At 52.8% G+C, this 11835-nt stretch overlaps 1 protein-coding gene, 1 long non-coding RNA gene and 4 other non-coding genes across 6 annotated transcripts; 5 read left to right on the forward strand and 1 right to left on the reverse strand.

The window, feature by feature from the left end:
• Window positions 1-588: 588 nt before the first annotated feature.
• Window positions 589-3485, reverse strand: RAB42 (RAB42, member RAS oncogene family). The gene is made up of 2 exons (XM_045782514.2): window positions 3192-3485; window positions 589-2567 (listed from the first exon to the last, which is right to left on the reverse strand). Exons 1-2 carry the CDS (start codon window positions 3428-3430, stop codon window positions 2144-2146), a joined length of 663 nt encoding a protein of 220 aa, XP_045638470.1. The 5' UTR covers window positions 3431-3485; the 3' UTR covers window positions 589-2143.
• Window positions 3486-8380: 4895 nt separating this feature from the next.
• On the forward strand, window positions 8381-11726 carry LOC123782214 (uncharacterized). Its single transcript, XR_006776931.2, has 5 exons — window positions 8381-8691; window positions 10160-10256; window positions 10546-10621; window positions 10964-11013; window positions 11601-11726. It is a non-coding gene; the product is annotated as an uncharacterized LOC123782214 (long non-coding RNA).
• Window positions 9470-9604, forward strand: LOC123782493 (small nucleolar RNA SNORA16B/SNORA16A family). The gene has a single exon (XR_006776987.1). It is a non-coding gene; the product is annotated as a small nucleolar RNA SNORA16B/SNORA16A family (small nucleolar RNA).
• On the forward strand, window positions 10300-10430 carry LOC123782494 (small nucleolar RNA SNORA44). Its single transcript, XR_006776988.1, has one exon. It is a non-coding gene; the product is annotated as a small nucleolar RNA SNORA44 (small nucleolar RNA).
• LOC123782496 (small nucleolar RNA SNORA61) lies at window positions 10649-10782 on the forward strand. Its single transcript, XR_006776990.1, has one exon. It is a non-coding gene; the product is annotated as a small nucleolar RNA SNORA61 (small nucleolar RNA).
• LOC123782500 (small nucleolar RNA SNORD99) lies at window positions 11461-11534 on the forward strand. Its single transcript, XR_006776994.1, has one exon. It is a non-coding gene; the product is annotated as a small nucleolar RNA SNORD99 (small nucleolar RNA).
• Window positions 11727-11835: the final 109 nt, after the last annotated feature.

Consider the following 11835-nt stretch of genomic DNA (forward strand, 5'->3'; position numbering starts at 1 on the left):
AGCAGGACCAGCTGCTCATCTCCCAAACAAGCTTTGGCTTACACTATCCTCTGTTCAGGAAAGCTCTGGGAGATAAGAAACCACAGACCCAGCTGAAGGTCACTCCCTGCTTCTTCACTTACTCTAGCTGCTCAGATCTCCAGTAAATTCCTAGAAAGAGTCCAGCTCTTTCCTTGTTCCTTGCCTCGGGGCTTCTCCCTCTGCTCACTGGCTTCAGTTAACCTGCTCACTGGGCCTTCGTCTGCACATCAGTAAAATGGAACAATAGTACCTACCTCACACGGACATAAGAAGTATTCAGTGCTGGCCACCGTTCCTTCGGCCCAGACCTCCGCTCTTAGCTTCACCCATCTTCTCTCTCCCCTGCACTCAGCTCCAAAGTCATCTCCTCAGGGAGGCCCTCCCTGACCAACCGCTCTAAAGCAGTCAGTCCCATCTCTCTCAGCCCTGTCTCCAGGATCTGTGGGCTTCACAGCACTTACAACTGGAAACATTTAGTTCACTTATTTACTCATTTTTTCTCTCTCCCACTAGAATGTCAACCCCAGGAGGGCTTTTCTGTCATGTTCACTACTGCATCCTCAGAGCCCAGAACAGAGTAGATGCTTATTATTAAAACAAAAAACGATGAAGGAATGATAACATTCTCAAAAACAAGTCATTTCCCTCTCCCTCTCCAAGCTTCCCCATTGGTGAAATGAGGGTAACCTGCCAACCTTGCCAGACTAAGGATGAGTGATGATGTTTTAAGAGAGGAGACAGTGCACAAGGAGACCCACCCCGGCCCGGCCCCGTGGGGAGGAAGCTAAGAAACCCACCCTGACTGGAAACCTCCCAAGAACCCTCGGAAGAAAGGATTGTCAGTCACATGATACTGAGGAGGACTCTGAGACCGAGTAAGTCCCCAGGTCACAAAGTGAGTGAAGTGGTTGTGCTCTTTTTTGCTGTGGAACTGTCCTTGCCCTTCCCGTGCCCACTGGCACAATGACACCCCCTCTGCACCTGCTGAGAGTCTTACCAACATAAACACCATCTCCAGGAAGCCTTCCCTGATTACCTAGCTGTTCCTGTTCCCCAGGAGGCAATTTCTGAGATGAGGATTAGTGAGCAGACATTGATTAGAGGATTCCTGAGATCAATATCCGCTTGGGGGAGGAAGGGAGGGAAGTGGGACTGAGCAGAGGGTGAATTTAGCTGTAATGTAAGAACAATGGCTTCAATCAGCCCCAGGAAGAGTGATGAAGCTGGGTTTGACCTTCAGAGCTGGGGCAAGAGAGCCAGGCCTTTAAACACTCACTCCCCACCCCCCAACAGATTCAACAGAGCAACACTGGATGTGGGCAGCCCTGAGCGGTAGGCAGTTCCCAGAGGATGCTGTGAGCCCACCATCATCACCATCGCGGGCAGCACTCCCAGCAGCTGGGGGAGGGGGGATACCGGGGTGGGGGTAGAAGGCTGGGGGTTCTTCAGCCCTGAAGGGACATCTTGGTGGCTAATCACAGTGTCCACTATGTGCCCAACCTAGGAGCTGCTCGCTTGCCTTCATCCCTGCCTCCCAGATCCAGATCCAGCACCCGGCCTTGGAGTAGGGGCACTGGGCAGCAACCCTGAGTTTCAGGGCACACATTTAAGACTCATCCAAGTCTGAGGACCTAAGGAAGCTCCCAGGTAGGCTTGCCCCAAAATCCCCTGCCCAGTCCTCGCCTGTGCTGCCGCGTCCAGACTCGGTGCGTCTCAGCGTCAGGGCTCGGGAGCACTGCCAGAAATGTCAGAGGGGAAAGAGTGGTGAGGACTGTTCTTGTATTCAGCTCTACCGTAGGGCTGGCTCTGGCTGAGCGTGTCCCCCATCCATTTCTCATCATGCCCACACCCCCCCACCGTGGCAAGGTCTTTTATGAGCCCCACTGACAACTGAGGAAACAAGCTGAAGGACACGAAGCTGCACACCTGGCTTCTTAGAGCTTTCTGGCAGAAAGGGGCTAAACTCTGAAACCCCAAAATCCAGGAGGTGTGACTGCTCGGATACTGTTTATATTAACCCTTTGGATACATCCTGCCCTTTGCTCTCCAGAAAGGTACTGACACTCCCCATCCCAGCAGCACTTCTGAGGTTGCCGCTGCTTCAACCCTTTCCCTCCCAGAGTCAACACTGGCATGGACCTGGGGGCTGCTTCCTGGGGGGGCCGCTGGGGACTTGGGTCTTGTGGATGAGCCGGATGCCCCCCCAGTCCTCCTGCAGCTGGATGTCCCCCTGCTCCAGGGCCTGCTGGATGGCGTCAGCAAGGGTGTCGAAGGCCAGGTCCACATTGCAGTTATTTTTGGCGGAGGTCTCCATGAAGGCCATGCCCAGGGAGGCAGCCAGCGCCTCCGCCTCCTGGGCTGAGACACAGCGGGTGCTCTGCAGGTCACTCTTGTGGCCGACCAGTAAGAAGATCACCTTGTGGGGGCCCTGAGTGGCCATGACCTCCTGGTGCCAGTCGCAGATATGTTCAAAGGACTTCCTGTTTGTCACATCAAAGACCAGTAGGACACCCACCACATTCCGGTAGAAGGACCTGGTGATGCACCTGAAGGAGGGGGAGTGAGCTGGGAGAGGGGTAGGCCTTCCAGGCGCCCCTCAGACGCAGGACTTCCCCGCGGGCACCGCCTGCCTCACCGGCCCCCAGCTCATTTCCCACCGCCGGCTTCTCTGCGCTTCTGTCTCTCCCGCGGAGTGCCTGCGCCTCGGCCAGGGAGCAAGTTCCACCCACATCCTCTCTGGACCATTCCCCCATTCCTGGAGGAAGCAGGGCGTTTTCCTCAAGGCAGATTTTTGCTTCCCGTTCTCTGCCTGGCGAACTCCTTCCAGGCCGCCCCAAACCTCTCTTCCTTTCCAAACTCCCTGACACCTCCCGCTCTGCTCCGGGGGGGGGCTCTCTCAGCAGCCGGGTCACCCATCCCTCCAGGTCTCCGTGGCAGGGCCCTTGCTCCGTCCCGGCGCCAGGGTCTCAGGCCTCTGGCTGGGCGTCTTGCCCCCCTGCCCCCCCCCCGCATCTGTGGGACGAACCACTCCACGTGGAGGGCCAGAGACCAGGGCAGGGGCTCCCAGACCTGTACCCGGGCCACTGAGGCCGAGCCCTCGGGGAACCGCCATGGAGGCGGGGCGGGGGGCACTGCCCGCCCCCCAGGTCCCTGGCCCGCCCGGCCCGCACCTGAAGCGCTCGTGGCCCGCCGTGTCCCAGAGCTGCAGCTTGACGCGCGGCCCGGCTCGCAGCTGCAGCTTGCGGCTGTAGAACTCGACGCCCACCGTGGGCGCCCACTCGGGCTCGGGCTCAGGCTCCGGGGCACCGGGCTCGCCCGCCACGTAGCGCCGCAGCAGCGACGTCTTGCCCACCGCCGCGTCCCCCAGCAGCGCGATCCGGAACTGGTAGCTGCAGCCCCCCGCCGACATGGCCCGCGTCTCGCAGCCCGGCCGCGCGGCAGCCCAGCCGCCCCGCCGCCCGAGGCCAGCCGTCCAGCCAGAGGCCAGCCGTCCCGCCCCGCCCCGCCCCGCAGGCTGGCCCCGCCCCTTGGCCGGGGGCGCGAGACGCCAGGGCTAGTGCTCTCCTCCGTGGGGGCCCCAGTTTTGTCCTCTAATAGCCCCTACCTCGCGGGATGGGAGATTAAAGAAGGCAGCGTGGGGAGGAGGACGAGCGAGGGACGAGAACCAAGCACGCACTGGCCCGAGCCCCACACCGCCCGAGCGTCCACCTCATCCCGCCCGCTGGCTTCTCTCTCCAACCGCATCCTCCGGGCAGTGCCCTAGTTGGGCCCCTGCTGCTGGAGCTGGACACACCACTCCAGAAAGTTGATGGTTTATAGGTGCCCCTTCCCCACCCAGGTGCTCCTTTCCCGGAGCTCCATTGGCCCTGGCGTGGGGCCTCCCGTTCAATGATCAGGTTCAATGTTTAACAGCCCCCAATGCATCCTCAGCACCTGCCTGGGCGGGGCCTCAGGGCCCAGAGAGACACAGGCCAACAGGGCTGGTAGGAGGCCGGACAGATCTAGGCAAATGCGATTCCAGAGGGAGTGCAGTTGGCCTGTGGTCTGGACAACTAACATTTACGAGGCCAGATGGTCAGTTCTTCACACTCTGCGGGCAACAACTCTAAGAAAGCCATGGTGTGCCTGTTGGAGAGCCGAGGAGACTGAGGCTTGTCTTGGTCACAGAGCAGAGCTGAGACTCACATCTGAGTTTGTCTCACACTTCATTATGCCCCCGATGCCACAAAGGGGGACTGCAAATTAAGTGCCAAGAGGACCAGGACACTGTGGTCAGGTCCCCGTGGGTTAGTGGCAAGGGCAAGGCAGGGACATCTGCCTCCAAGAGCCAGTCTACCCTCTCCAGGCGGTCTGGAAGCCCAAGTTATCAAGGCTGGAATTGTGGCTGGTCGCAGACAGCTCATCTGTCGGTTTAATCTCATTGTTCCACCGTGGGTGGATTTTACCAGTTTAATTTATTTGGCAAATTGGTGGTGAGGCGAAATCCTCACTGTTGCAGACCATCACATCATATTTCCTTCTCACACAACCTTGTAAGGTGTTGTTATTCTGCTCATTTTTACAGATGAGGAAACTGAGGCTCAGAGATAAAGAATCCGAGGTCACTCAACAAGGAAGACAGACTAGCTGCCAGGTTTGCCCAAGCCCAAAGCCTTATTTGCTATTTCTGTGTTGATTCTGTGTTAATTATGACAGGACAGGTTGAGGATCTAGGGAGGCCCAGGTTTTCTTCTAGCTCTTTTTTTCCCCCAGTGGATATAATGTATGTATGTGTGTATGTGAGTAATTGCTACACTCAAAGTGGGGTTTGAACTCATGACCCCAAGCTCAAGATCACATGGTCTACCAACTGAGCCAGTCAGGTGCCCCTCTTCTGGCTAACTCCTAACAAATCAATAAGAAGCCGTTTTGACCTGTCTCCACGTAATCTCAGTCATTGGTCACCTGCGTGGGAGAGCCTGAGAGGGCCCATGTCTCTGCTCGTCCCCTATCTCTAGGAGTAGGAAAAAGAGAGGAGCCTGAGAATCCAGGAACCCTGAGGAGCCTCAGGAAGGGTGTGTGTTCGGGAAGGAATCCTTCCTGCCAGCTTTGCCCAAATTAAGAGTCGGCCCCACTCCCACCTTCCCCACTGAGTCCTTAATTGAGATATTGTCTCCACCTCACTCTGTTTAACTGGAAAAATGTTTTGTGTGTCAGGTCCCTATGGATGCCTCTAGCCCCTCCTTTACCCACCACTGGTACTCTGAGCTCCAGCCATGTGAACATCTTTCCTCTTCTCTGCCCTCTGCCAGGAACACTCCTCTTTTCCTCTTCAAAGGGCTGACTCCTACTACAGGCCTGGGGTTAGATCCCTGTCCTCAGGAAGTCTCGCGCTGACTGGCCAGTGAGGTCACATGCCCTTTTGTCCGCTGCGATCGCTGTCTCCTCCCTAGGTCACTTGAGGGCGGTGATCAATGGTGGGATCCTCAGTGCTCGGCTCAAAACAGGAACTAAGTCAATATTAATGGTTGAAAGAATGAATGAAAGCGGGTAAGTGCTATTCATTCACTAATTCAGCCAGTCAAATCCCACACTAGGGCTGGACTCTGAACTCGGGGAGCTACAGGCTCAGAAAAGACGTTGTGCTGGAGGCGCTTCTGAAGCTGGGTCTCCCAGGATGAAGAAGAGCAAGGGAGTTCAAGGAGGAAGGGCACTCCTGGCAGGAGCCGCGGGACAGAGGCAGAGAGGCATGCAACAGCTTGAAAGGCAGTTGGAACCCAGCATTCCCAGAAGCCTTTGTGGTCAGCACCCGTGGGCAGTGCACTGTCAGCACTGGGCTCTTGGAACTTCCTCTCTTAGAGGCTCCTGCTGTGGGCGAGGGTCATGTGCCTGCCCTCTGCAGTGAGCCCCAGAAGCCAGATGTCAGCGGACCTTGCCAGACACTCGCTCTATGACTGGGGCGGGGCAAGTGGCTTTCCCCCCACACTCTGCTTCCCCTTCTGCTAAGTAAGGCAAACCACGGTGCCCACCTCACAAAGTCATCTGGAAGAGCTGTGCACCACAGCAGGCAGCTCTGCACATTTGCATGAGAGAGATCAAGGTTTTTGTTCCAAAGGCCACTTACTAGCTATGTGGCCATGGCCAAGTTTTTTTCATTGATTAGTTCATTTACTTCGCAATTGTTTCAATAAGTGCTAGCTCTTCTTTTATATGCCAGGCACTTACACAGCAGTGAAAATAAAAAGACACAATTCTGGTCTTGAGAGCTCACACTGTAATGGGGAAGACAGAAAAAAATTCCTATATAATGTGATGTCAAGAAGCACTAAGTGCTATAAATAAGACCGGGCAGGACAATGGCTTGAAGGGCGGCAGGGTGCTGCGTCGAAATCGGGTGTTCTGAGGAGATGACAGCAGAACACGAAACGAGGGGGAGTGACGGAGTGAGTAGTGTGGGTGTCTGTGATATCCAGAGAGGATAGTTCCAGGCAGAACAGCATGAGCAAAGGCCCTGAGGCGGGATCAGGCAAGGGATGCTCCAAGCAGAGCAAAGAGGCTAAGAGAGCAGAATGAAATAGGGAGCAAATGGTGGGTGATGAGGGCGGAGAGGAGGAGGAGCCAAATCATGTAGCTTCAAAGGCCATCATGGGACTTCAGCTTTTATTCCGAATGTCTCGTGAAGTCAGTGGAGATTTTGGAGCAGGTGAATAATATCAAATTTTTCTTGGTTATGTTTTTTATTTTTACATCTTAATGGAGGTATAAAGACACATAGTAAACTAACTGCACATATTAGAGTGTACAATGTAATGACTTTTGATGCAAGTGCACGTCCATGAAACCATTACCACAATCTAAATAATGAACATACATCACCCAAAAAAGTTTCCCATGTCCTTTATTTATTTGATTAATTGTAGGCTCCACGCCCTGAGACGAAGACCTGAGCTGAGATCAAAGGTCAGACGCTTAACCAACCGAGCCACCCTCATGTCTTATTTATTTATTTATTTATTTATTTATTTATTTATTTAATAATGTATGATCCTTGATTCAATCCTGGATTTATTAATTTTTAAAAATAATGTATGATATTATTTTTTATCTTTTATTCCTTTTCCCCATGTACTTTTTTAAAATTTTATTTAAAAAATTTTTTTTATTATGTTGTTAGCTCTTTTATTATGTGCTAGCTCTTTTATATGCCAGGCACTTACACAGCAGTGAAAATAAAAAGACACCATACAGTACATCATTAGTTTTGGTGTGGTGTTCCATGATTCACTGTGTGTAACACCCAGTGCTCCATGCAGTACGTGCCCTCCTTAATACCCATCACCGGCCTAATCCAATCCCCCACCTCCCTCCCCTCTGAAACCCTCAGTTTGTTTCCCAGAGTCCATAGTCTCCTGGTTCATTCCCCCTTGTGTTTACCCTCCATTCTTCCCTTCCTTCTCCTACCGATCTCCCTGCTATTCCTTATGTTCCACAAATGAGTGAAACCATATCCCATGTCCTTTTAAAATTCTCCTCTCCTGAATCCCACCCTGAGAGTTTTTAATTTTGATTAAATTTAACTTATTAATTCATATTGTACTAGAGGTCCTAGCTAATACTATAAGACAAGAAAAAGAAATAAAAGGCATCCAGATTGGAAAGGAAGAAGCAAACCTGTCTTTATTCACAGACATGTGAAAACTCTTAAGGAACTTACACAGGAGCTACCAAACCTAATAAATGAGTTTAGCAAGGTTGCAGGGTGCAATGATCTCTGCAGTGGACTCATGGATTCCAGTCCTTACCTCCTTAGCTCCCTGGACGCATTGCTCAGTTTTCTTATCTGTAAAGTGGGTGTAACTATAATAGCTATACACAGGGTTATTATGAAAACTAGCTGAGATAATCGAGCATCATTTACTTGGTAACCGCTCAGTAATTTATCTATTAGTGGAAGAGGTAAGCCTTGAACAAATAATGCGTTCATCTTCCGAGTACTCGGTCGCCCCTTCCTTCCTAAGAACCCCTCCCCAAGGGCCCCGCTCCAACATGAGCTCGCAGAGCGCCTCCCCAAACCCACTCAGCCGCTGCTCCCCCGTCGCCCACGGAGCGGCGTCCTGTCGCAGCTCACAGCGTCATTTCCAACTTTGGAAGTCTGACTGAACTCCCGGGGGCACGGCGGGTCTGCTTCATTTGTGAGCCCAGTGCCCAGTACCCGACATTCGGGAGTACGGAACACAGGCGGAGCCAAAAAAGGCCTGGACTCCGCAGGCGCTCAGGGCTTGGAGCAGGGCAGACTACAACTCCCAGCGGCCTGCGCGGCGCGTTGTTCCAGTTGTCGGCGCGGCCTCCAGGGGCGAGGCCTATATAAGCCCCCTTCCGGGGCCCGCGCTTCCTTTTTCCCAGCTGCCGCGGTGCTGGCGTGTCTCCTGATGAGATTGGGCCTGCTGCAGTTCACGCTATCCTCCTCTCACCCCGCCGTAGCCTCGCCGCCACCCGCCCCGCACACGCCGGGCCTACCTCCCAAGGCTGCGGGATGTTGATAGCGGCACGGAGCTGCCGGGCCTCCCGGCCTGCTGGGACCAAGGCCCGGAAGGCCTGGTCCGCCGCACGCGCGGTGAGAGGGGCCGGGGCCCACGAGGGCCGCACCTGCCCCCGCCTCGGCCCGCGCATCCCTGCGCTGCAGTGCGACGGGTGAGTAACGCGGACAGGCGGTCTGGTGTAGGGCAGTCCTGGGAGACCCCGCGCGGTGGTGTCCACCAGATCTGAAACTGAATCTGCCTGTTAAAGCTACGTTTGGGTGACCTTGGGGAAGTGATTTCACCTGTCACCTGGCTGCACAACACGTTAAGCAATCCATGCACTGGATAAAAGGGTAGGGTTTTCTGGGAGTCGCGTTTTAAGAGTCCTTTAGATCCTGTTTTGAATCCCAGTTTCGTGGCTTTCTACATTGGTTGGCGACCTTCAGTAGGTAGCTTAGTTGGTCTAAACTTAAAGGTAAAAACGGATGATAAAATGGTCTTGTGATTAAATGAGGTCAAACTCTGGCATATAGTAAAGTGGTAATTGGTAATAGGGTATCTGTTCTCGGCGCCTGGCTGGCTCAGTCGGTTGAGCATGCGCCTCTTGATCTTGGGGCCTTGGGCTCCCATCCCCATGTTGCACATAAGCTCAGTCTAAAAAAATATGTAAAAGGTTATATGTTATCTTTAAGGAGGCTCAGCTCAGTGCCCAGCGTGGAGCCCAATGCGGGGCGCTGGGCCGAACTGGACCATAACTCGAACGCTGATCCGAGATCAGGAGTCCGACTCTTAACCCGTTGGGCCACCCAGGCGCCCCAGGGGTGTCTGTTCTCTTATTTGGTCTCAAGTATATTTCAGTACATGAATTTCAGTTATGCAGTAGTGCATGAGCTTTAGGGGACTCTGAGGGCTGGACAGCATTTGGGGCGGTCCTGGGACCTAAATTGCCCTGAGGCCCTTATCGAAGCTGCAGCTGCTTCCACATAGCTGCTGTGGTCAAAAAGGAGCCCAGAGTGACAGTTTTCCTTGACGGTCGCCGTTCTGTTTGCTGTAACTGATCTGCAACATTTCAGGAAAAGACAGTTCCCGTTGTATCTGCCATTTGTCAGGTGGAGGTGGCGTCCTTTATTACAATTGACAGGTTTCCAGAGCCCAGCAGAAATGTTCTGTTAATGAGGTCTTTTTTTTCCCCCCAAGATTTTATTTATTTGAGAGCAAGCAGGAGCACGAGCAGGGGGAGGGACAGAGGGAAAAGCAGGCTCCCCGCTGAGCAGGGAGCCTGACGCGGGGCTGGATCCCAGAACACTGGGATCATGACCTGAGGTGAAAGCAGACGCTTAACGGACTGAGACACCCAGGTGCCCCTGTTAAATGGGGTCTTGCATAGAGTTGCTAGAAAAAGACTTTTGAGAAACAAATTGCTGAGACCCAAGAAACCAGTATGGAGGGGCAAGTGGAGTGGAATGGGCAGGTGTCCTGGGAAAAATCTAGTGGCAGGTGACACTGATCTCAGTAGTGCTTTGAGTCACTGCCGTGAAAAGCTTAAGGCATAAGTACCAGAAGCCAGTCACGCCTTTGATTATGAAGACCCAAGGAAGGGAACACTGAGATCATTCGGGACCACTGTTTTCTCATCTCAGCTGTGCCAGATGAAGATTCCAGGAGGACTTTGAAGTGGAGCTTTTTGGTGAGGATTCTGGGGTCATGACTGATGGAACACAACCGCCTCGGGGCCTGGTAGGTGTCTGGGAACTACCGGAGGGGGGGGGGAAGGTCGGTACAGCATGTTTCCAAGGGCTGTGGCCGGTTGTGGCCATGGGTTCTCCAACTGCATGCGAGAGCAACCTGGAGAGACTTTGACAGCACAGGTCAGCATCATACCTGCAGCTGCCACTCGACTTTCCTATAACAGCCCGGGACCTGGGCTGGAAGCTTCTCCCCGAGTCCAGGTGTTCTCCATTAACTTCCATGTAGATGGGTGTATTGGATCAACTTTCTGGTTTAGAGCTTTCACTTTTTTCTGCAGGTGTCCCCCAAGTGTCCCTGTCAGCGTCTGCTACTGAAGAGTCTGAGGACACCGGTTGTTGCTGTTTTTAGATGAGGTAAGGTCAGATGCTGAAGACAGCCTGACCCTCCGGTTCCCTTTCCCATCGGATCTGAACGCTGGTCTTGGTGGTCGTAAAAGGAGGAAAAGGAACACTGAAGCTGGCCTTGTGGTGTTTAATAGTCTGGTATAGAGCCTGTGGGCTAGTTTCAAACAGGGTTTGAATTCTCTTTGAACTGGTTTCCTCCTCCCGTCTAACATGGGATAATCTTAGGCTTAAAGGGAGGGTGAATGTGAAGCTCCGGCAGCTGTTGTGATTGCTAATACTTCTGTATTTGGTAAATATCAATGGCTTTCTTGCCTCTTTACTGAGAGTGTCCTTTTTGGTTGGGTTTTTTAGGTTGTCACCGGTAAAGCTGTCCTCGTCTGTGAGGATGGGTGTATAGTTGGGTAAGTTGGCTACCGGAAACTTGCATAGCTTCGTTGCAGCTTCAAGGAGTGCTTGAGCCTTGTGTGAACCTGAGTAATGTAGTGAATCGATACAAGGCTGTTCAGGCCTCCGGGAAGTCCTAGTTTTTTCATAGTAATTTACACCTGACCTTCCTTGTATGCCATACTAGCTGTTCAGGGCCAGAAGAGAAAAATGTTTACAGTGTGCCTTAGGTCTTAGATTTGCCAAGAGCACACTGCTAGGAGTAGAAGGTACCAGATGCCAAAGCCCTGCACCTTCGGCAGCGAGTTCCGATTGCTGTGAATGCACAGTCATGGTTTGAGCTCATGCTGAAGTTGGGGAAACCTCAAACCATGGGATCTTACTGGCCCCTTTCCTGGGAGTGTGGGAGAAGCATTGGGTAGAAACAAGTGTAGTTCATCTAGTTTGGGATGTCGTTTAGGCTGACTGGTCCAGGATGAAACCTAATCTGAGTGGACATCTTTGGATGATAAATGCGGATATGGGACTGAGACCAGCTCTTCAGAAAAAGCCTGGGTGGCATTAATTAATTGGGAATATTAACACACTGGCTTATACTTTTCAGGACAGAAACGCTATGGGAAGAGGCAAGCTGAAGAGAACAGATTATTTTAGTGGAAAACCATGACCTTTGTATTTCTGATACTGCTGGCACATGGCACGGAAGTGACCAGTAAAAGACTTTGAAGTATGTTTGTGTCCGTTTTCTTGTTCCCCATTACAGTGTCAGTCTTCATAAAAATAGGCTGACCTCTCAGGACAATATGATCAATTCTGTAACTGCCACTATTCATAATTTT

Source organism: Ursus americanus, chromosome 33, assembly GCF_024610735.1.
Source record: "Ursus americanus isolate L20-20 chromosome 33, mUrsAme1.1.p, whole genome shotgun sequence".
NCBI lineage: Eukaryota > Metazoa > Chordata > Mammalia > Carnivora > Ursidae > Ursus > Ursus americanus.